The sequence below is a fragment of the Dendronephthya gigantea genome, unplaced genomic scaffold, assembly GCF_004324835.1.
Source record: "Dendronephthya gigantea isolate DGI-Jeju-01 unplaced genomic scaffold, DenGig_1.0 000184F, whole genome shotgun sequence".
Lineage (NCBI taxonomy): Eukaryota > Metazoa > Cnidaria > Anthozoa > Malacalcyonacea > Nephtheidae > Dendronephthya > Dendronephthya gigantea.
Genome location: NW_021163194.1, coordinates 68,624 through 91,634, shown reverse-complemented (window position 1 = coordinate 91,634; position 23,011 = coordinate 68,624). Strand labels below are relative to the sequence as shown.

Sequence of the window (23,011 nt, the reverse complement as noted above, 5' to 3'; positions counted from 1 at the left end):
TTGAAATAAGTCTTTATGACACCAAACAAGCACATGCTATTGTTGTGGTGATTATACGACTGCCAGGATCGTGTTATCTGCTCGTTTCAATACCTCAAAGTCCTCTCACGCTTCGTTGAATCTCGGGTAACCGGGCTCATGTAAACAGCCCCTTAGATATTCGCAATCGTTTAGTCCAGGCGACTGAAATTTCCTTTCAAATGACAACCACGAGAGAAGGAAGGATCTGTGTTAATAGGATATTTTATGCATTATTTTCAAAAGTTCTTTGTTTCTCTCTTTTGTCATTGTCATCTCCGTATGACGACATTCATATCCAAATAGGTTGTGGAAGCCCTGCCAGGCGTTGGCTGTGAAGTATGAATTCGATTTGAAAATTTACAATCATAGTTGAACTGATTTATATTGAAGAATATCTTGTCCTTTTGTCAGGCAATGATTCTCAATTGATGTGGGGAAAGCTGGCTTGTTGCCAAAGACAACATGGAAAATTTACAGCGATTATATTTATGGATTTGCAAACGTGAATGGGCTTCAACAAAACAGCGTGTGGGACTGTCCTTTGTGATGAACACGATTCCGAATAGATTGTCGTCTTAACAGTGCTTCTATAGCAGAAATTCTGGTGGCTAGCATCGCTTGTTGTCAATATTGGCTCTGTTTGTGAAATAGCGAAGTAAATGGCTAACGTTATCGAGTTGTTTGTTGGGTTAAATCGTTTCTCACTAAACAAAGGATTGAATTAATATTCTTGATGAACGTAAAAGCTGGTATGTACAAATTTAAATATCATTTTAACTGTTTACAATATGCAATTTCTTGCAAATTCCTCGGGTAGTTTCGGGAACAACAATATTTGTGTAAATCGGCCTAAATTCTGGACGTGCATCACGATTTCAGCTATTTTCGACTTTTGGTTTGTCACTTTTCAGGGTGATTTTTTGAGCACACGTACCATAGAACAGCGGTTTCATGCTATGAAAATGCGTCATACTTAATTTTCGCACTTACGTAGCTTATGTGCGATCTCAACTCGGAAGAGATTTTCATCAGCATAACCGCGATAAAGTATTGTATAGTTTATCATAATATAATATAAACAAGTTTAAGTTCTTTGACACCCAATATTGCCATTACTTACATGAAGACTACCCAAGAGGTGACTGGGGGAAGATAAAGGTGCAATTTGTAATTCTGGTTCACAACAGTACTTCTGGTAATAAATATTGAAGTTTGACTTCGAGGCCTAGCTGGGACTTGGTCAAACGTCACATTTTCTCATGCGCAGGCGCAGAACATAAAAGCAGTTCTTGAACTGTCACGGAACTCTGACATTTTTTACCAGATGCGATCCGATGCATCGACTGATTTTAGTGTTTACCTGAATTTTGTCGGAGTTTCACTTCTGATGGATGTTTTATAGTCTGTTTCCTTGCAATGTATATGGGCTGCAAATCGACCATGTCAACGTAGTTCTGCTTTCTCAGTGTGCTTTCAGTAACACTACATTCCATATGTCAGAATGATAGAAAGAAAATAAGGCCAATTTCAGACGTCAAACACTTCATATGACGAATCGAATTCAAATGACTTTAATTAAATATACATTAGGTTCGCCATATGAAAAGTTTGACGTCTGAAACAGGCCTAAGTTATTGAATCTTTTGAAGTGTAGTGAAGTTATCTTGTTATTCTCGTCTTCAATTTAACGAGTATTCTTAGAAAATGAGGCGTTAATAACAAACGGCAGTTTCCAATTTTTCAATTCGCTTTAATTGGTAAACATACTTCGTGATGATTTGAACTTTGACACTTCTGTGAATCGTATCCTGTTTCTGCGAAAAAGTTATAAGAGGCTACAGGAAGGATTGATAACATACATAGCAATATTTTACTCGTTAACGGAAGCAAAACAGCTATTAAAGGTATGTAACAAATTCATTCTATAGTCTAGAATAACGAAATGTATTGTTGTAGAGCTATCAACTGTGCATGTATTGATGTCAAATAATGAAATATATAGCAGCATTTTTATCGATTTACTTAAATATTGTTAATACCACTTCCGCACTGGGTTGGGATAAAACGCGGATCCGGAATTGCGGATCCGGAATGCGGAATTGCGGATCCGGAATGCGGAATTGCGGATCCGGAATGCGGAATTGCGGAATGCTAGAATGTTAAATTTAATTTCAACATGTATAACAGAACTAAAGATATATAACAGAACTAAATTTCAATAGTGGAATAAACGTAGTCTTTCCAAATTAAGAAATTTTATTATATGAACATGAGTGTTATATAGAGTTTTACGCCACCGAGAAAAATTGTATTTAAACACACGAAAAATCCGATATTTTTACGATATTTTTACGTACAATATCTTTACGTAAAAATCAAACCAATCAAAAAATCTGTTGTAAAAAGCTCCAGTTTTTAAATTTATTTTTATAATTTGTTCATATAATAAACAGAATATTACATGGTTGCTTGGAAATACAGATTTATTTCTACTGTTGAAAAGAATATTTCGCACTCGTTCGCTGCTCTCACTCCCGAGCAACATTCTCTAAATAAATTGCATATTTCCAAGCAACCAATATTTCTTTATATAGTTACCGACGAAGTAATTGGCAATTCAGGACTACACCTTAATTAATTCCCGTCTTTATAAAATTGCCGTTGATTCGACACAGCTAATCGGGATTCTATTTTTTTTCTGATACACCCTGTATAGTTTAAATCTGGAAACCAGTATCTCGAAGTATGCGCAGATGCTCCGGTCTAAGGTGTTGGGCAACATTATTGGGTATTTTTGCCATTTGTGGTACAAAATAAGGCTGCTTTTTCCTTACACAATCCAAATTCATATGGAAATAAACATTTCCTTCTCTAACTCTCATTTCCCCATTTGCTGAATCACGAAAACTTCTATTCATTCTTGAGATGACTGTAAGATCGTCATATTATTTCATAGTTCTTTCGTTTCGTCTCCTATGGGAATCTTTTGCACGTGCGGGAATTTGAGAACTTGCACGTGTAGGAATCCTTTAAAGTGCCGATTCCGCTTTCTGACGTCGGCATGTTACAGCAGTCAAGCAATTAATTAATTAAATGGAATCAGATGTCTTCACAAAAAAAAGAGAGACCTAGCGCTGATATTTAAGGCAACAATGTAATCGCTGCGTTAAACAAAGTTATAGTAAAATAATAATACAAAAATGAAGTTAAGTTTATTAGTTATTAGACCTTAAACGAGAGATATTTGGTTATATAATATTTCATCCCTCAGGTAATTTGATTCTTTAATAAACTCCAATTGAAAGGCGGTAACCCATGATCTCTTTTCGACCTTCTTATAAGTGTTGGAACTTTAAAACTCGCCGTTATACCCGACATATTATTTCATAGTTCTTTCGTTTCGTCTCGTATGGGATTGCACGTGCGGGAATTTAAGAATTTGAACGTGTAGGAATCCTTTAAAGTGCCGATTCCGCTTTCTGACGCCGGCATGTTACAGCAGTCAAGCAATTAATTAATTAAATGGAATCAGATGTCTTCGATCAGTCGGGTGCATTGTATTCGCTGAAAAATACCATGGTCGTATGGTATAAAACGAGTCCGGTGATTGCAAAAGTTTATTGTGAGGTATAATGTATTAACTAAAGTTCATGGTTCGCGAAACGCCCGTGATCTGGAGGTTGGGTGTCGCTATCAAGGTGTGTTTACAGGCGCTATTCGCGCAACATATGCTCATTAAACGTCATGTTATGCTAAACAGAGAAACTAATTCACAATACTGTAAGAATTTTCTCTTACAAGACAGTCCGGAACTATGTGTTTCGTGAGGGTTTTTTATAAACATTTATTCCAGTTGCTTTTAAACATTTTTATTAGTTTGACGCCGCATTCCGTTTCCGCAATTCCGCTTCCGCATTCCGTTTCCGCAATTCCGCATTCCGTTTCCGCAATTCCGCATTCCGTTTCCGCATTCCGTTTCCGCAATTCCGCATTCCGTTTCCGCAATTCCGCATTCCGTTTCCGCAATTCCGGATCCGCGTTTTATCCCAACCCCTTCCGCACTTGACTGTCTCGTTCAATTCTGTCATACAGTCTAGTTTAAATTCAACTAGAAACTGTGTCGATTTCCCCAAACAATACAATGTATACATAGAACACTTTTCAGCAAATCTTTGGTCGTAATTTTAGAACGTTTGTCAGGCATATGGAATAACTCCGAATAAGTCATGAAATTCAATATATCTTTCGTAAATGTCTGTTTATTCCGTTTCGAGGTCGTATTGAGCTTAATCTTAACTTTGATCAATTAATTTTGCGTTAAATTTAGGTTAAATTAAGTTCGGTGGTTTACAAATGTTCATGCCCTGGGTGCTCCAAAGCATACATAGGAAAGACAGACAGATGCCTCTATACAGGACTCAACGAACATGCAACAACAGACAAACAATCAGAAATTTATAAACATATCAAGTTTATCAACACTTGTGAACAATTTAACCACCTGACAAATCTATTACAACTTAACATAGACGAACCCAGCACTGGACAATTTCATTTGACACTCTTCCTATTGCACAACTGTCACATCATAGTAGGGCTAAGCAGTAGGCATTGGTCAAATCTACTGTTCAAAGAAGCACTCGCCATCCGTCGACAAAAACCGGAGCTTAATCATGGCACAAAGACATCCAAAGAACTATCGGTTTCCTCTTGAACAATATCAAATTACATAGAGTATATACAACGCATGCACATGTAAATTAATCATTCCTGATGATGACTAAATGAAGTCGAAACGTTGAATGAAAATGCTTACTTTATTCGGAGTTACTATTGTTGTGTATTTTAGGTTGAAATGGGAGCTTTTGTTCAAAGACTACTCCTTGTCTGTGTGTTCGTCGCAGTTCGAAGTTCAATGGTTGACGTCGAAGAGCTTGACTTTCGAAAAGCTTTTAAAATAGTTGAGAATGCGGCAAAACAACCAGGGAATATCGATTACAACACATTTTGCAGTAAAAGAGGACGTGGTACCTTTAAATTTTCCTGTCGAATGAATAAAACGCCTGATATTGTTTTGCTTGTCTGTCTCGAACCTGATATTTGCGAATATATTATTCAAAGGGAGTTGCTCACTTTGAGTATCCTTGCACAAGAAGGTCTCAAAGTCCTGCGTTTTTATCCGAAGATTATCACTGGGTAAGTTTAAATCGATTTAATTTTTAATTCTTATCGTTGTATTGTGTTTTGGGATTCTTGCTTCGTATTTTGATAGGTGTAGTTGCGTGATGCATCCAGTCTATTGTTAGATCAGCCCCAAGACACTGATCTAGCAATACACGTACACTGAATGCATCACGCAACCATAGAAAAATCGAGGCCAGAATCAATGAAATTTAACAAATTAAGGAATGTTCAAGTGATGCATTAATTCTTTTCAATTGTCTTATTGAAAGTTCATTCTTTCATAAGTATACATAATAATCGCTCTCCAGTTTATTATGGAAAATTTTGGCTTCATCCAGTCTATTGTTAGATCAGCCCCAAGACACTGATCTAGCAATACACGTACACTGGATGCATCACGCAACCATAGAAAATTTTTTTTAATCGGACTTGACTTCCACTTTAAGAAATCTCTCTTTTTTCAATCCGCCAGGCTCAGGTGCGGTGCAAAAGAAAGCAAGAACGTTAGCTGTATGGGTTTTCTGGAAGAATGGATGTCACCCGAGAAAGGGAAAGAAAGGTCGCTGAGAAAGGTAATTTTGGCGGAGAAGACCCAAGATTTGGTGACGTGGTTAATGGATTATCAGAAAAATCGTTCAGCACGTTTTTTGACCGCCTGGCATCTTGAAAAAATTCGCCAATTCACGGACCCAAAAACGGGTGTTTACTCAAGAATCTGTGATCTTCAGGGGTATTTTATGAAAGATGGCGGGTTCACAATTGCGGATCCTGACGATATAATAAAGAATCAACCTTTGAATTATACGTGTTATAGTGACGAGTACCCCACCACTCTGATGGTCATTAAAAGTCTGAAGAAAATCGTCGACGACCTGGTGTCAAATTAGGACGTATAGGAGTAGATATGGACAGTAATTGACATGTCTTGATATAATATCCTTGTTGTCGCTTAAATGATTAAAAGTCGCAGTGAAATGTAATTATGTAACTGATTTAGTTTAGAAATGGAAGGCCAGTAAAGGGCAAAGCAAGTTATGATTAAAATCAACCTAAATATATTTTGCTTTTACAGTCAAACCGGATGTTGTCTTGCGCACGAAATTGCAATATTGCTAGGCAGTGTTGCAATATTGATTTGCAGATTGCGCGATTGCACAGATTGTGATATAAATTATTGAATTTGAAAATGGTACAGTTTTTCTCGTCATTGGCGCTTGCAGAACTTGAAATAACTTGATTATTCCAATTGGATAATCCTTTTCTATGCTTTCAGTAAAGAACGAACCTATGCTATTGATTGAAACAGAAATGTATTGTGAGTTCAGCCAATGAAAATCATTCTTGCGAGTGCTGCATTGCAATGCCAGTGGCAATGCAGTGGCAAGAGCATTGCACCGGCATAACAAAAGCGTAGGTTTGATTCCTGCCGGAGGACCGATAGTTGACTCATTTTTCCATCAACTGTTCCTGGCTTGAATTTGAAGTGTGTATAATTCCACTCGAAATTAAGACCCTTTCAACCTCTATTTTACGAAAATGTAACAATGTTGGCCATTAAATGTTTTGTTGAATATCTTTATTCGATTTAAATTTTTGAACTTAATCATTTACATTTATCATGATCTATATAGTGATGAATTCGCAACAATATCACATCAAGACAAGCATGTCATGCAAATATTGTTCAAATCTATTCCAATTCTTTCACCATTTTCTTTAAACCGTCGACGACCTGCCTCGTTTTCGGGTAATCATCTGGAGTGTGACATGTGTAATCCAAACTTTCCCCAGATTTAATTTCGTCTGGATCTGCGATCTCGAATCCTCCGGCTTTCATGAAGTATCCCTGAAGGTCACAAATCCGTGTGTAAATGCAGCCCGTATCAGGTTTGGTAAATTTCAGAATCTTTTCTAAATCAACGCGCGTTATCGAGCGTGCCTCTTGAGTCGTCTGAAAACCTTTTAACCATTTCAGCAACGTTTCTGTTGTACCAATACGGAAATGACTTCTAAGGTGTTGTTCTTTACCCTTTTCAGCCGCAACCCATTCGACCAGATACCCCGAGCAACTGACGTCTGCACTTCCTCGCTCCGCGCACTTCAACCTGGGAGAATTGAAAAGTGAAGATTTTGCCGTGAATGGAAGAGTTTGAGGAGAACAAGGTAGGTTAAGCCGGCTTTCTACTAGCGGTATTTTTCGCGCAAAGCGACTTTATTCCTTTGTATTTGAGCAATTCGTTCCAGATGGTTGCAGTTGAGAGCTCTGGAACAAAAGTAAAATGTCGATTCGCGCGAAAAATATCGCTAGTGGAAAACCGGCTTTACACTGCCTTTTCAGCATCGTTTCTGCTCATAACAATTGGTAGAGAATCTGATTTTAAAAATTGTTGATATGCAGCACGTTTTGTACTTTTCTAAACAAAAACTCAAACTTGTACTCATTTGAAACTACAGAGAACCAAAATAGCGTCAAATATTCTGACAGTTTTTTTATATTTTTAGAAACTTGTAGCGACTGAAAATGTAAACAAGGCGTTTGTTTGCATTAGCGATTGTAAGCTACTTTTAAGAAGTTCTGATGAGAAGGGACGTCGCTGTAAAGAGTTGTGGGTGTTTTAGGAGGGGGATTGCCTACCCCAAACCCTGCACTACAGACACCACGTCGATTTTATGCCGGGACATTTGATGAAACTCTGCAAGATTGTCGTGGGAGGAGACCTCTTTAAAATCTGGACTGACAAGTGAGTATGTTTGTATATGGTAGAAATTCATTCATTGCGTTTTTGACCGACAGTGGTGTAAGAATTACCAGCAAATTTTATTCAGCAAAGAAAAACTATATAATTCCACTCCTGTAGGTTTTTTTTTTGGGGGGGCGGAGGTTTTTTTTTGGGGGGGAGGTTTTTTTTTGGGGGGGGGTGGAGGTTTTTTTGGGGGGGGAGGCGGAGGTTTTTTTTGGGGGGGAGTGCAACTTTTGCCCAAGAGAATCTGGAACCTATTCCACATAGGATTTGATTATATATTTAGTTGCATTTAACTTACCCCTTAATAAGTTTGTCATGATATGGCAGAACCTTGAGTTTCGCTTTCACGAGTGTATTCAGACTGTTTAACTCGCGCTCCAAAGTTAAATCGCAAGTATTAGCACCGTTAAAATTAAAATTTTGGAGGCAGACCAGCAAACCGACGTTTGGCATTTCCTTGATTTGACAGCCCTGTTTGAACGTACCAACACCTTTTCTTTGGCAAAAATCATTGTAATTTATATTTCCCGTCGCTTTCGAGGCCTTCTCGACCAGTTCAACTGCTCTTGAAAACACCGGCCGGCCCGTATCGACCGCGGCCCCATTGACTGTCATCAAACAAGCAGCGATAAATACGATTCTTTGGAAAGAAGACTTCATATTTTACCTAAATTCGATGCAAAATTAGTTACTTTGCGACATAAAATTCGGGAGCCGGTTGTTCGAAAGGTGTTTAAATAGCGGATAAGTTCAAAATGGAAAGCAAATTATCTATATTTATTTATTTAAAAAACTGAGCTTGAATATTTCGATGTAAATAGTTTAATATTCAATGGAAGTATATGTTTATATGGGCATTAAAGTACGAAGTTTGTTTTCAACTGTATTTGCCAAAATTCAGGCACGTTAATATACGATAACTGGTAGCTTTTTAAAATGACAAAAGCACTTAAGCAGTTATCTTGAGAATTTTCCAATAGTATAAACTGATATGTCAACTATAAAGATGACGCGGGCTTTTGAAGTGAAACGCTTTTTTTAATAAACGACTAATAAACGACTTAATTGTTTTGTTGATAAACTTTTCAGTTCCAGTGTTGCCGTGTTTAAAAATAAATGATAAACGTGGCCATATTTTTGGTAAAATTTGGAAGGATATTGACTATTTTCTAACCGCATAAGTATACTAGCATTTGTAACTTGCAAGCTTACGATGATCTAACCTGCAATTGATAAAGTTCAGTAAAAGTGAAGATTCGTTGAATCAACAAAATATTATTCGCTAAGTAGTTGTTATTTTATATTTTTCCGCCTAAATGGCTAAATACTGCAAACTTTTCATACGATATCGTTTAAAATATATGGTAAACTAACTTACCGATTTAGCTTTTGCACAGACAATATGCTGTCTTTTCAAAATAACGCGTTCTTTTGGGTTATATTAGGAAATGTTGGCAGTTTTCAATGTCTCGTCTGAATGCAACCAGTTGTCCAGCACCACTTTATTACCGTGTCTTTTTACTTCAAAGTTTTTACTTAGTTTTACCGGTGTCTTGTAAACAATGCCACACGCTTCTTTTTCATTAAAGATACGCTTCAAATGAAAAAATGCCCCCCCAAAAAGCGCCTGAGTCGAATATAAAAAATGCTATGTCTTTGATTTAGGCAATTTTAAGCTTTTGTTTACAAGCGTAGCCTTTGGCTTTAGCAATCAATGTGAGTTTTAGTTCATTCATCTAGCTTCATAGCTAGATGTTCTTTGACTTTGAAAGTAATGCTATTTTTGCCATAATTGCAATGGTTTGGGAGAGATTTAGCGTCTATTTTGAGGCTAATTTTAACTGGTACTGTTTATTCTTACACTGCATGATGCTGCATGTTTACAATTGTTAAACAAAGCGACAGTTTTAACTTTCCAAATCATTGCTATTCTATTATATTTATTTCTACAATATTTACACTATCATAATTTAATCTATATTTTCAGCTGAAGCAAGGCTGAATATACAGTCACCGCTCAAGTGATGTGCCCTCGAAAAATAAAACACTAGATTGAAAAGAGTTACTACCATTTGCGTTCAAGCTTGCGGCGTGCGATTTTAAAACGTACGTTTCACGTTTCAAAACGTACGTTTGCCGTTTCAAAACGTACGTTTTGTTACGCCCCCTGTCATGTTTAGACAATGAAATTGACATGTTTTTGAAGTTCAAACGAACTTAGCTAATATCCAAAAATAGGTTTATTACATTTGTAACGTTTGCGGAAGTGTTTTATAAGAATTACAAATGGAACCTTACTCTGTGAGAAAAGTAAACTTATATAGGCGCAATTTTCTTTTTTCAAATAGCTGCATTCAGTATTTTAAAACGATATTTACAAATAACCCAAACATGAAAGGGGGCGTGACAAAACGTACGTTTTGAAACGGCAAACGTACGTTTTGAAACGTGAAACGTACGTTTTAAAATCGCACGCCGCAAGCTTGAACGCAAATGGTAGTATTTGATTGTTTATGATTACTTTACAGTTATGATTTTTGGCACTTCACTCGAAGTAGGTAAATTCTAATGGTTCAAAGGGTCTTTATTTCGAGTGGAATTATACACACTTCAAATTCAAGCCAGGAACAGTTGATGAAAAAATTAGTCAATTATAGGTCCTCCGGCAGGAATCGAACCTACGCCGGTGCAATGCTCTTGCCACTGAATTTGAAGTGTGGATAATTCCATTTGAAATTAAGACCCTTTATTAAACCATTATGATTACTTTGCAATTTAGCTATCAAAAATTCAAACTTCAACGACTTTTATCACCATCCAGGAATACGACTAGAGATCAATTGCCCAGGTATATTCGATTATTCGTTCCTTACCCCACTTATCACCTATTTTAGTTCCTTATAATCCCTCTCGGTCCTTTGGTATCCGTTCTCGAATTCTCGGAAGCAAACGGCGGGCAATTCCTTGGAACAAAAACTTCGCTTGCCCGCGCTCGGGTGGAAGTGAAGCACAACTGACCGTTCATACAATTTCCTTGCAAGACGGAATTGCTGAAACGTTTAGGAGATGCCGTTACTGAAGAACCTGAAGGAATTCTAAGGAAATCGAGGAACTTTGAATTTTTTGTCAAGGAATTGGAAGCTGAGCTCGTTTGATAATTCACTTTCAAAATAAACAAATTACAAATTCTCGAACGGAGCCGTAGTAAAAAATCGTTGAAGATTTTAGGCGGAAATATTTCAAAACAGCGTCCAAAAAACAGCGCAAAAACAAAACAACGTTCGCCGGGGATAGACCAAAGGATGTAAAGATATTTCCTCTTCAAAAAGAAACCATGCAATGTCCTTTGTGCAGAGAATCTGTGGCTGATGAAAACGCTTTGCAAGTTCACTATCTCATGTCGTGTTTGGGATATCTCGATAACGCTTCAACAAATAAACAAAACGAAGGTATTTCGGATCAAAGAACTACACATAACGTAGCTTTGAATCAAGCTTCAAGCCTTGTAAAGTTTTCTTTACGCAAAGCACGCTCAGATGTTTAATTTCTGTATTTTACAACAGCTCCTCCGAGCAAAAAGTTGGTGCAGTTCAGATGGATCAAATCGAAGCCAACTCTTGCTAGAGAAGTCTATTTGATCAGCTCTTTGGTACGTATTTTAGTTGTCTTTGAACTGCTTCTTTTGTATGGAGTTGAATCTTCAGTTAGATTAGTCAAGATTGACAACTGTATATAATATAAAAGCGATGAACTTCTGTACAAATTTTGTACAAAAGCGGTGTTTGTTCAACAACTGTGTATATTTGATCTGCGTTTGTTGTCGCTAATTTTTGAAATTTTGCGCGATCGCAGTCGTAATATACACAGGTGGCTTTTTCTAAATTAGGAGAACCACTTTGGATAAGATATTTATAGTTCAACAAGGCTTGATTATTGAGTAAAGCTTGCCCCAAATTTTGCATGATTCAAACGTGTTTCCCAGTATGAATTTCCTGTACTTTCCCTTACCAACCATGCCACATAGACTGGTTGCTATGAGTTATGGGTCATTGCATACCATTTGGGTAACGAGGAAGCTGAATTGTCACCTTTAAGTAAAATCATCTGATATTAGACAGAGTAAAATACTAAAGTAGGTCACATCTGGGTGCATTGCAAGCTAATGAGTTAACAAGAGACACTGACAGATAGTTTTGTTAACTTATTAACTGACAGTACTCTTCCACCGATGAGTAAAATCATCTGGCATTAGACAGAGTAAAATACTAAAGTAGGTCATATCTGGGTGTATTGCAAGCAATGGGTTAACAAGAGACACTGACAGATAGTTTTGTTAACTTATTAACTGACAGTACTCTTCCACTGATGAGTAAAATCATCTGACATTAGACAGAGTAAAATACTAAAGTTGGTCACATCTGGGTGCATGATCCACCGTGATATAAAATTGTGTCAATTAATTCACATTAAATCTTCATTTTAGGCTGGATCTGTGAAGCTGGATTGGCGAGTAATTGATGAATGTTTTCTGTCAGATCAAGTGGAGGTACCCCAGGGTTTGCATGTGTGTCAATTGGTTGTGGATGGAGATATGATGTCAACGGATGATTTCAGTGTTTCTGATACTAGTCGAACTATTGATGTTCTGATCTCTAAAGGTAAATTTGTTACTCAACTGAATTCAATCCATAAACTGGACAACTGAACCTATTATGTATCTTAATGACTTTATACAATCTTATTTGTTTTAATGTCAGATGATTTTACTCATCAGTGGAAGAGTACTGTCAGTTAATAAGTTAACAAAACCATCTATCAGTGTCTCTTGTTAACCCATTAGCTTGCAATGCACCCAGATGTGACCTACTTTAGTATTTTACTCTGTCTAATGTCAGATGATTTTACACATCAGTGGAAGAGTACTGTCAGTTAATAAGTTAACAAAACTATCTGTCAGTGTTTCTTGTTAACCCATTAGCTTGCAATGCACCCAGATGTGACCTACTTTAGTATTTTACTCTGTCTAATGTCAGATGATTTTACTCATCAGTGGAAGAGTATTGTCAGTTAATAAGTTAACAAAACTATCTGTCAGTGTCTCTTGTTAACACATTAGCTTTTAATGCACCCAGATGTGACCTACTTTAGTATTTTGATCACTCTGTTTAATGTCAGATGATTTCAATTTACAATGAATGTTTTAGACTCTCCAGTTGATGAATCAACAGGCAATGTTTCTGAAGAAGAACATCAAATGGAAACCACATCAAATCCGGGCAATGTTGATGAAGCAGGTAACTTTATGCTTATATCTCAAAACAAGAGTTGAAAACTAGCGACCAGTTGAAACTTTGTTATTTTGGGGGGTATTAATACAATTCCCACCACAGTTTTTAAAAAACCAGTTAGCGCAACCCTGGGTTAAAGCAAATATTTACGTGAATTTTTTTAATCACTTCTTTACAAAGTTGAATATCTTTTTTCATGAATATTCTCGGTCATATTTTCTAAAGTTTTAAAACGAACAGTGGTTCAAAAGCGCATCAACTAAAACACTGTGTTTTGGCCTTACCTAACCTAGTAGCTTTGAACAACCGGCCCCTGGTACAATCATTGCATTGACAAATGACAATTCAGGTACTCTAGGAATTTTTAGCTTACAATATAATATTTTCTTGCAGACGGAGAAACTGAAGTTCCATCCACAGAGGCAGAAACAACCAGAAAAAGTTCTTTGTACAGAGAACTTATAACTCATCAAGTAAGGGAATTAACATTATACACTTAATGTATGCTCCCAGGGAAATAGTGAGTTTTATTTTCCCAAGAGTCTGAATGTTGAGACTCGAGGGTAATCCAGTGGGGAAATCAAACTCATTATTTCCCGAGATAGTGTAGATTAAGTGTTTTGTTATATAGGAACGAAAACATACATGTTACACAACAATTTCATTTAAAAAAGAAACCCACTTTACTTTATTATGACAAGAAGCGGGCAACAACTATTCACTTGTTTCCCTGGCGGGAAACATTGCATTTATTTAAAGTCATGTGACTACGAATGATCCAATCACATTTAAAATACACAGATACCTATATAAGACATATAAGTAATATAAGTAATATAACAATATACATAGTTTGTGATTGAACAACAGCACAACTGGAAATTGATAGAAATTTAACTTGTTTTAACTTAAAACTATTGCAAAAATGGTTGCATTTACACCGTTTTCACAGCAATTTGTTCAGGGTAGATAATTAAGAATTTAAAAACACCATTTTCTGTAGAAATGTGCTTCTACCGAGTGCTTTGAAATGCAAAGAAATTTTTGACGTATTTAGTGTTTTATTTTTTCATTTCTCGTCATGAAAATCCAACGAAATGATCAGAAATCTTCCTCGGCAGTCAGGATAACAAGGAATACGATTTCACTTTTATCATTTTCAATAAAATTTATTTCAAAATAGTAATAATTGTTGGAGACGAAAACACTTGCAATATTAGATGCGATTTTCTCCTTTTGGTAGATGTGAACGAGGGAGTAGTTAGGAATACTCTGATGTTAAGAGCTTTTATTTGAATATCAGTAACTAACTCACTCGTTCACATCTATCAAAAGAAAAAAAATCGCAAGTGTGAACGCGCCTTTTTTAATCTCAGATTCTTCACGGGGATTCTTTTGAAACTCTGACGGGTACCACTCGGCCAGATCTCGGGGAAAGTTCGGGCTCACGGAAGGAAAGATCGAGAGGGAACGGCGTATCTTCGAGGAAGACTCGTGCTCCGATAGTCAGGGACGCCCAGGATACAAGTGGGATTGACGCGGCATTGACTGGCAGTGAAGAAACAACTCGGAGAAATCCGGATGATTCCGAACTTCCACGAGAAAGGTAGGCGACTTTCCATCCGAATAGGAAACAGTTTAGAACTGATAGAGCTATCCAGTATAAATAAAGTTAGTTTAGTTTAGGTTTCCTCCTGTAGTAACACTGGATCAATAAGAGATGATCCTTACTGGACCTCTAGGAAGAACAATTTAGAACTGATAGAACTATCCAGTATAAATAAAGTTAGTTTAGTTTAGGTTTCCTCCTGTAGTAACACTGGATCAATAAGAGATGATCCTTACTGGATCTCTAGGAAGAACAATTTAGAACTGATAGAACTATCCAGTATAAATAAAGTTAGTTTAGTTTAGGTTTCCTCATGTAGTGACACTGGATTAATAAGAGATTATCCTTACTGGACCTCTAGGAAGAACAGTTTAGAACTGATAGAGTTATCCAGTATAAATAAAGGTAGTTTAGTTTAGGTTTCCTCCTGTAGTAACACGGGATCAATAAGAGATTATCCTTACTAGACTTCTAGGAAGAACAGTTTGAAACTGGTGAAGCTATCCAGTATAAATATTATCAGTTCTTCTTTTTCGAAAACTATGTTAACAACAAACTTTGTTGCCAGGAATAATGACGCTCCATATCACTCGTTGAGCCCCGAGGAACTGCAGGAGTTCCTCCAGCCAACAAGACCTCGGCAAGAGATCAGTGGTGGAGATGACGACAGCCCTAGCATAGTAACAGAAGAGAGAGAATCATCACTTTCGGACATCAACGGTACTGAAGGTTCGTTTGAAATGTTCAGCATTCTAAGCACAGCATTTTAATCAGCGTTTCAATCAGCATTTGCTGACTCAGCGTTTCATAAAATGCTGAGTCATCATTTTTTTCAAACTTTGTTCCCTCATTCTAAAATGGTCGAAAATATTATTTCTGAAATCGGATATGTTCTGTTTAGGAAACTTGTTAAATCTTTCACAAGAAGATTTTGATGCCCGACCGGAACTTCTCGGCCAATCAAATGGCGAGAACGAAGGCGATCACGTTCGGCCTGGAACTGTTCCCCATCCAGATACATCATCAGATCAGGGCGGCGAAGATGACGTCGTGGTGACGACTCGTGAACAGTCGACGTTGGGTGAACGAGAACGATCGGTGCGTGGTCGTGAACAACCGGGCAGGGATCGGGAACAGTCGGTTGGCGATCGTAAACCTTTGGTAGGGGAACGTGAATCATTAGTTGGCGTTCGTGAATCATTAGTTGGCGTTCGTGAAGAGTCGGTAGACGATCGTAAGGAGTCGGCGGGCGGTCGTGAACAAGAAGTTCTTCCCGTCGAACGTCGTGAGCCATCGTCGGACCAAGATAGAGAAAGTTTGATCAATGGTTGTTCCGAGCAGTCTCCGAACAACGATGGTCGTGAAATGTCGTCCGGAAATCGACCGAAACCATTACCGCGTGACCGTCACGTGGAATCCTTGGCTGACGATCCTGGACTTGTCGGAGACAAACGTGAGCATTCGGGTAGCGAAGATGAAACGTCAGGCGAGAATCGTAAACCGTCGGGAGACGATCGTAAAGCGTCATCGGGCAGCCTTCGCACCGAGAACCAAGATCCATTGCTCGGCCACCACGAACTAACTTCGGCTGGTCTTCTGGGGAGATTTTCCGATGGCGGCAGAGATCGACAATTCTTTTCCCTCCCGGTTACAACAGGAATTTCCGTCACCAGGGGTCAAGGGCCGCCCCACCAGAGTTTCCCCACCTTCTCTAACGGAACTCAAGGACCAGACAACACTACCCACGACGGTAGCCATGGGTTAGAAATTAATCCAGTAACGACCACCATTCCAGATGACCTTCTTTTCAAACCTCAGTCCACGAAAACCCATCCCAGAACCGCCAGGAAGGTAACGAACGCAAGAAGACCATTTTGGAGAAACCAATCCGGTTACAAAGGCAAGAAATCGAAGCCCGCGAGTCGCGAAGTCAGCGGGAAAAACTTGGATATTGGGTCTCGAAATGAGGACGCGAATGTTCAAAATGAAAGAAGTACACTCACAAGTCGCGAGGGTGGTGCTAAAGTTCAATATATTGGTTCCCGAACAAGAGAAATCCATGATGCAGACCCCGATGCTGGTTCTCAGAACAGAGAAGTGACAATTTCAAGCACAAATGCAAGTACTTCAAGTAAGATGACTCGTGACGTTCCACGGTCCACAAATATCTCTGTGGGTGAAAATTTTCCAGCGGTTTCCAGGCATAAACCTCAGGGATCTTATCTGACCGGCAGTGATGTCAAGCGTCCCCCGTCGTACACAACTATCCCAAGTAGATCCTATTCATCTCAGCCGTATACATCTCATACAGCAATTTCCCCACTGTCACCCCCTCGGGATGACGAAACGGCCGTGTCAAGTGCATTGGGGTCTGGGACCAGAGGAGTCACAGATCGTGACACTCGTGTTGCCTCGAAAATCATTCTGGATCGAGACACTCCGACGGGTTCTTCACAAAAGGCTGATGGAACTCAGGCTTCAAGTGGAGGTTCGGTGACCACAGCTAATAAAACGTTTACAGACGAAAGCATAAAAGGTAAAATATCTAGGTTTTTTCCTGTAGTAACACTGGATCAAAAAGAGATGATCCTTACTGGACCTCTAGGAAGAACAGTTTAGAACTGATAGAGCTATCCAGTATAAATAAAGTTAGTTTAGTTTAGGTTTCCTCCTGTAGTAACACTGGATCAATAAGAAATGATCCTTACTGGACCTCTAGGAAGAACAGTTTAGAACTGATAGAACTATCCAGTATAAATAAAGTTAGTTTAGTTTAGGTTTCCTCCTGTAGTAACACTGGATCAATAAGAGATGATCCTTACTGGATCTCTAGGAAGAGCAGTTTAGAACTGATAGAGCTATCCAGTATAAATAAAGTTAGTTTAGTTTGGGTTTCCTCCTGTAGTAACACTGGATCAATAAGAGATGATTCTTACTGGACCTCTAGGAAGAACAGTTTAGAACTGATAGAGTTATCCAGTATAAATAAAGTTAGTTTAGTTTAGGTTTCCTCCTGTAGTAACACTGGATCAATAAGAGATGATCCTTACTGGACCTCTAGGAAGAACAGTTTAGAACTGATAGAGCTATCCAGTATAAATAAGCGAATTCAATTTGAATTTGAATATCCTTCTGTAGTAACACTGGATCAGACATTTAATTTCGCAACATTCCTAACCCTTCGCTGTATTTATTTCTTTCAGAACTTCTGGAGTCTTTAAAGAAGGAGACATCAAAAGGAAAGTCATCTTCAAAGAGCCCTCGAGATGAAGTCAGCAGCACTAGTGAAATTCCTACATTGAAAACTAGACTCACAGAGCAAGAAGAACTGATCAAAAAGTTGAAAGCCAAACGTTCTGATGACAAGAAAGTAATCGAGGCACTTCGAGAAAAGGAAATTCAGTTAACGAAAGCTCTATCGTTGGCTGAGGTAGGAATTTTGTGTTTCAAGATCTGTTCCAGCTAATTTTTTATTTAAATGCACAAAAGCTATCTATTTTCTTTACCTTATCCTTCCCAATGCCGGCTAATTCGATATCTATAGCTTTAAGTTATTGTAAAACACTGTTTTGGATACAGAAATTTCCATTTTAAAACGATTTAAACTCACAATTAAACTTGCCAACGGTTTAGCAATTGTGCTATTAAAGGATATATGCACACGGTAACGTTTTCGAGCGCCTTCACGTTCGTTTCCACGCCAAAACGGTTTCAAACACCGTCAATTTACAATAGAAGTTGAAGCTAATATAACATATTAAGCATATTTAGCTAATATAACATATTAAACAATAAAATAGATAAAAACAATTCTGAAAACGCTCGAAAACGACGCTTGTGTGTTCATAGCCCTAGTAATCTCTTTTAAAAACACATTTTTAAAGCCATATTCAAAAAACGCGCGAAATATACTTGCGAACAAAACACGTATTCAAGATGGCTGCGTTGTTTTAACTTTCCCGTCTATAGCCGATGAACGAGGTCCTTTTTATGAGTAAATTTAACTTATTTCGATGCCGGCGTCTCTGAAATAGATTTAGGGACATGTTTAAAGACTTCTGACTCTTAGTTAATGCTAAAAAATGACAACTATATCTTCTAAATGAAGATTTATAATCATTAAATCTTATTCTTCCGAATCAACATTTGTTTTAAAAGATGTTCAACTGGAGCTTCTATTCGTGTCTAACTACTGACGAGAACGTAAAAATATTGTCTAGATAAGAACTTTCAAGGGTATAACCTTTCTTCTAAAATCTACAGTTGCGTTTCGAAATTTGAAAGGACTTTTAAATACTTGCTGATGAAAATATTGAAGTTTGTTTCAGAAGATACGTATATCAGAAGTCCTTATTATTCGGGAATCTAAAATTTCTGAATTCGTAAAAAGCAAATAAGGAAACATTAAAATAGCCGCCATAAGCTTCAATATATTTGTTTAAAAACTATGAAACTACAAGAGACGTTTGAAAGCTGTGTTTTTAAACGAAAATATGGAGAAACGTTCACTTTATAGTAAGATTACTCGCTGAGTTTATTGGCTTTTGTGTTAGTAATCTTAGCTTTGGGGTCGGTTGTATCAAGTCTGTTTAGCTTAAACGGTGGATAAGTCAAAATTGAATAACACTTTAAGTCTCTCTTGAATGAGTCAACTTGAATATTATGCACTGAATATGTAGTTGTAAACAGTATCTTTGTATTAAGATTAAAAACATTTAGTTCGCTTGTTGAATAAAACGATAGACTTGCTTTCTATTTTGAACTTATCCACCGTTTGAGCTAAACAGGCTTGATACAACCGGCCCCAGCTTTCAAGACTATTGTATTGAGAAGCGTTTCTATAGTTGCATCTTACGTCTTTTATTCTGTCTTAAAGGGGAATAAAAAAGCGTTGAAAGACCAAGAGGAAATTGCAAGCCAGTTAATGGATGCTTTGGGTGACAAGGAAAAGGAATACGCTGAACTGGAAACACAAGCTCTTGATTTAAAGCGGGAACACAAGCGCTTGATTAGCGAGATTGAAGAAATGAAGAAAAAATACGAAAAGAAAATTCATGATTTGAGGAGTATTAATGTTTCTCTGGAAGATAAGGTTCGGATTTTGTAACTAGTGAGCTATCCAGTATGTAGTTAGATCAGTTTAGGTTTCGTCCTGTAGTAACACTGGATCAATAAGAGATGATCCTTACTGGACCTCTAGGAAGAACAGTTTAGAACTGATAGAACTATCCAGTATAAATAAAGTTAGTTTGGTTTAGGTTTCCTCCTGTAGTAACACTGGATCAATAAAAGATGATCCTTACTACACCTCTAGGAAGAATAGTTTAGAACTGATAGAGCTATCCAGTATAAATAAAGTTAGTTTAGTTTAGGTTTCCTCCTGTAGTAACACTGGATCAATAAGAGATGATCCTTACTGGACCTCTAGGAAGAACAGTTTAGAACTGATAGAGCTATCACCACAAATCGTTTATTGTGGTATTTTATTTGCTATTTAGATTAAATCTCATCATGAAACGTCCAAACCCAAATCCCCAAGACACACCGAAGAATACAAACAGCTACTTGAGTCTTGTATGAAATCTCGGGCCGTTGCCGCGAGTCTCGAAGACCAAGTGGAAGCATTAAAGAAAGAAAATAAAGATCTCAAAGATAAACTGGAGTTGTCGCCAGAAGACATCTCGAAACGTACCAGAGCAAACTACTCATCTTCCCCAGACAGAGGCATGAGAACAAGTCGTGAAGAGCAAGTGACAAATTCGATGAATGGTTACCTGGATACCAACGAATCGTCATCTTTGGTTGGTCGACAGCAGTTGGATAGTCGACATAGTCCAACTGATACCCGAGCACGCGCCGAGAACGACCGATATCTATCGTATGCGTCACGATATTCGCCGAGTGATTCCCGATACCCTTACGACGATCACCGAACATCGTACGAAAGTCGACGACACTTGCCGGAGAGTGCGAATACTCGCCCGACTCACTCACGACCAGAATCCGAATCAACCCGAAGCCATTTTGAGACTCATCAACGAAGCAGGTCCGGAAGATCCCGAGACCGATCCGATGTTCATGCATATGAAAGTCCCGAAACAAGTCCTCGAGTTGAAAAGCATCGAAGTCGGCAGTCGAGAAGTCGCGAACGTAGCACGATGTTTGACGATCTTTCACCGTCGGAAATTGCCGGAGTGGATTACAGGACTCCGTATTCCAGACGCAGCCACAGTTCAGACGCTATAAGAAATGTTCGCCGCGACCAGGACAAGATCTCGCCCAGTCAAGAAAGAGGAAGCCAAGAGCTTGACCGAAGAAGTAAAGATAGATCAGGTTTACATCGTACAGGTAGGGAAATATCTTTATTTAGACTGAATAGCCCCATCAGTTCTAAACTGTCATTCCTGGAGGTCCAGTAAGGATCATCTCTTATTGATCCAGTGTTACCACAGAAGGAAACCTAAACTAAACTAACTTTATTTATACTGGATAGCTCTATCAGTTCTAAACTGTTCTTCCTAGAGGTCCAGTAATGATCATCTCTTATTGATCCAGTGTTACTACAGGAGGAAACTTAAACTAAACTAACTTTATTTGTACTGGATAGCTCTATCAGTTCTATACTGTTCTTCCTAGAGGTCCAGTAAGGATCATCTCTTATTGATCCATTGTTACTACAGGAAGAAACCTAAACTAAACTAACTTGTACTGCAAATTGATATTTCTGCAGGCTCCTCTGACAATCTTCGCAGTTCAAGATTTACGTCCGCAGATCTAACGGACGACTTCACCCTGACCGGCGAAGGCCTGGGTTCAACTCCATCCCCAGAGACAGCATCATCCCGGAGATCCAGTCCCGGAAAAGGAACCCCATTCGCGCCAGAGAGCCCGCGACAGTTGGATGTGGGAATGTCTGTGTTAGTCACTCGACACAGAGGAAAATTAAGTCGTGGAGTAGTTCGATATATTGGATATCTTCCTGAAAAACTAAACAAGATATACATTGGGCTCGAGCTTGGAGATTCAGGTACGATATTTCTCCGTTTAACTTATTAACTGACAGTATTCTTCCACTGATGAGTAAAATCATCGGATAGTTTTAATTTAACTGGCAAAAATTGATGTAGAATTATTTGCTTCTCTTCCAGATGGTAAGCATGACGGCAAATTTAATGGCCAAAGATTTTTCAAATGGTGAGCAAACTAATTTTGTTTATGCTGGATAGCTCTATCAGTTCTAAACTGTTCTTCCTAGAGGTCCAGTAAGGATCATGTCTTATTGATCCAGTGTTACTACAGGAGGAAACATAAACTAAACTAACTCTATTTATCCTGGACAACTCTATCAGTTCTAAACTGTTCTTCCTAGAGATCCAGTAAGGATCATCTCTTATTGATCCAGTGTTACTACAGGAGGAAACCTAAACTAAACTAACTTTATTTATACTGGATAGCTCTATCAGTTCTAAACTGTTCTTCCTAGAGATCCAGTAAGGATCATCTCTTATTGATCCAGTGTTACTACAGGAGGAAACCTAAACTAAACTAACTTTATTTATACTGAATAACTCTATTAGTTCTAAACTGTTCTTCCTAGAGGTCCCGTAAGGATCATCTCTTATTGATCCAGTGTTACTACAGGAGGAAACCTAAACTAAACTAACTTTGTTTATACTGGATAGCTCTATTAGTTCTAAACTCTTCTTCCTAGAGGTCCATTAAGGATCATCTAAACTAAACTAACTCTATTTATACTGGATAGCTCTATCATGCCCTTGGTCTATAAATGTTTCCAAATTGGTGTTTTAAGTTTTGCTTTAATTTCGTTTCAGCAAACAAAACCACGGTGTATTTGTTCTTTTTGAGAAAGTTGTTATGGCTTACACGTGAAGTCAAATAAGATACGTATAAACAACTCCCATCAACAGAACATCGTTGCCAACAGACTTGTAGCTTTCTTGTCGAAAATGACATTCCAACAACATTCCTACTCGCTACAACACTGCCTCTTTTAACTTCATTATTAAGAGGAGATATTTTTCTATGTCGCGTAATATATGCTCAAAACCTCAGTTATATCTTCATGCAACAGCACTAAAATTTTCAGCATTAAAAATGTTTTGCAAAGCTGAAAAGCATCCACAAAGTATGTTTACTGTATAATC

At 38.0% G+C, this 23,011-nt stretch overlaps 2 protein-coding genes across 2 annotated transcripts; both read left to right on the top strand.

Moving 5' to 3' along the window:
* The first annotated feature begins 1,803 nt into the window (after positions 1-1,803).
* On the top strand, positions 1,804-6,092 carry LOC114538437. Its single transcript, XM_028559614.1, has 3 exons — positions 1,804-1,925; positions 4,871-5,217; positions 5,678-6,092. Exons 2-3 carry the CDS (start codon positions 4,877-4,879, stop codon positions 6,090-6,092), a joined length of 756 nt encoding a protein of 251 aa, XP_028415415.1. The 5' UTR covers positions 1,804-1,925; positions 4,871-4,876.
* Positions 6,093-11,070: 4,978 nt separating this feature from the next.
* On the top strand, positions 11,071-22,940 carry LOC114538435. The gene is made up of 14 exons (XM_028559612.1): positions 11,071-11,398; positions 11,513-11,598; positions 12,433-12,607; positions 13,154-13,243; positions 13,631-13,710; positions 14,614-14,843; positions 15,415-15,575; positions 15,748-17,382; positions 18,050-18,276; positions 19,723-19,938; positions 20,345-21,194; positions 21,577-21,873; positions 21,995-22,040; positions 22,679-22,940. The coding sequence occupies exons 1-14, from the start codon at positions 11,284-11,286 to the stop codon at positions 22,734-22,736; spliced, it is 4,266 nt and encodes a 1,421-aa protein (XP_028415413.1). The 5' UTR covers positions 11,071-11,283; the 3' UTR covers positions 22,737-22,940.
* The last annotated feature ends 71 nt before the right edge of the window (positions 22,941-23,011 follow it).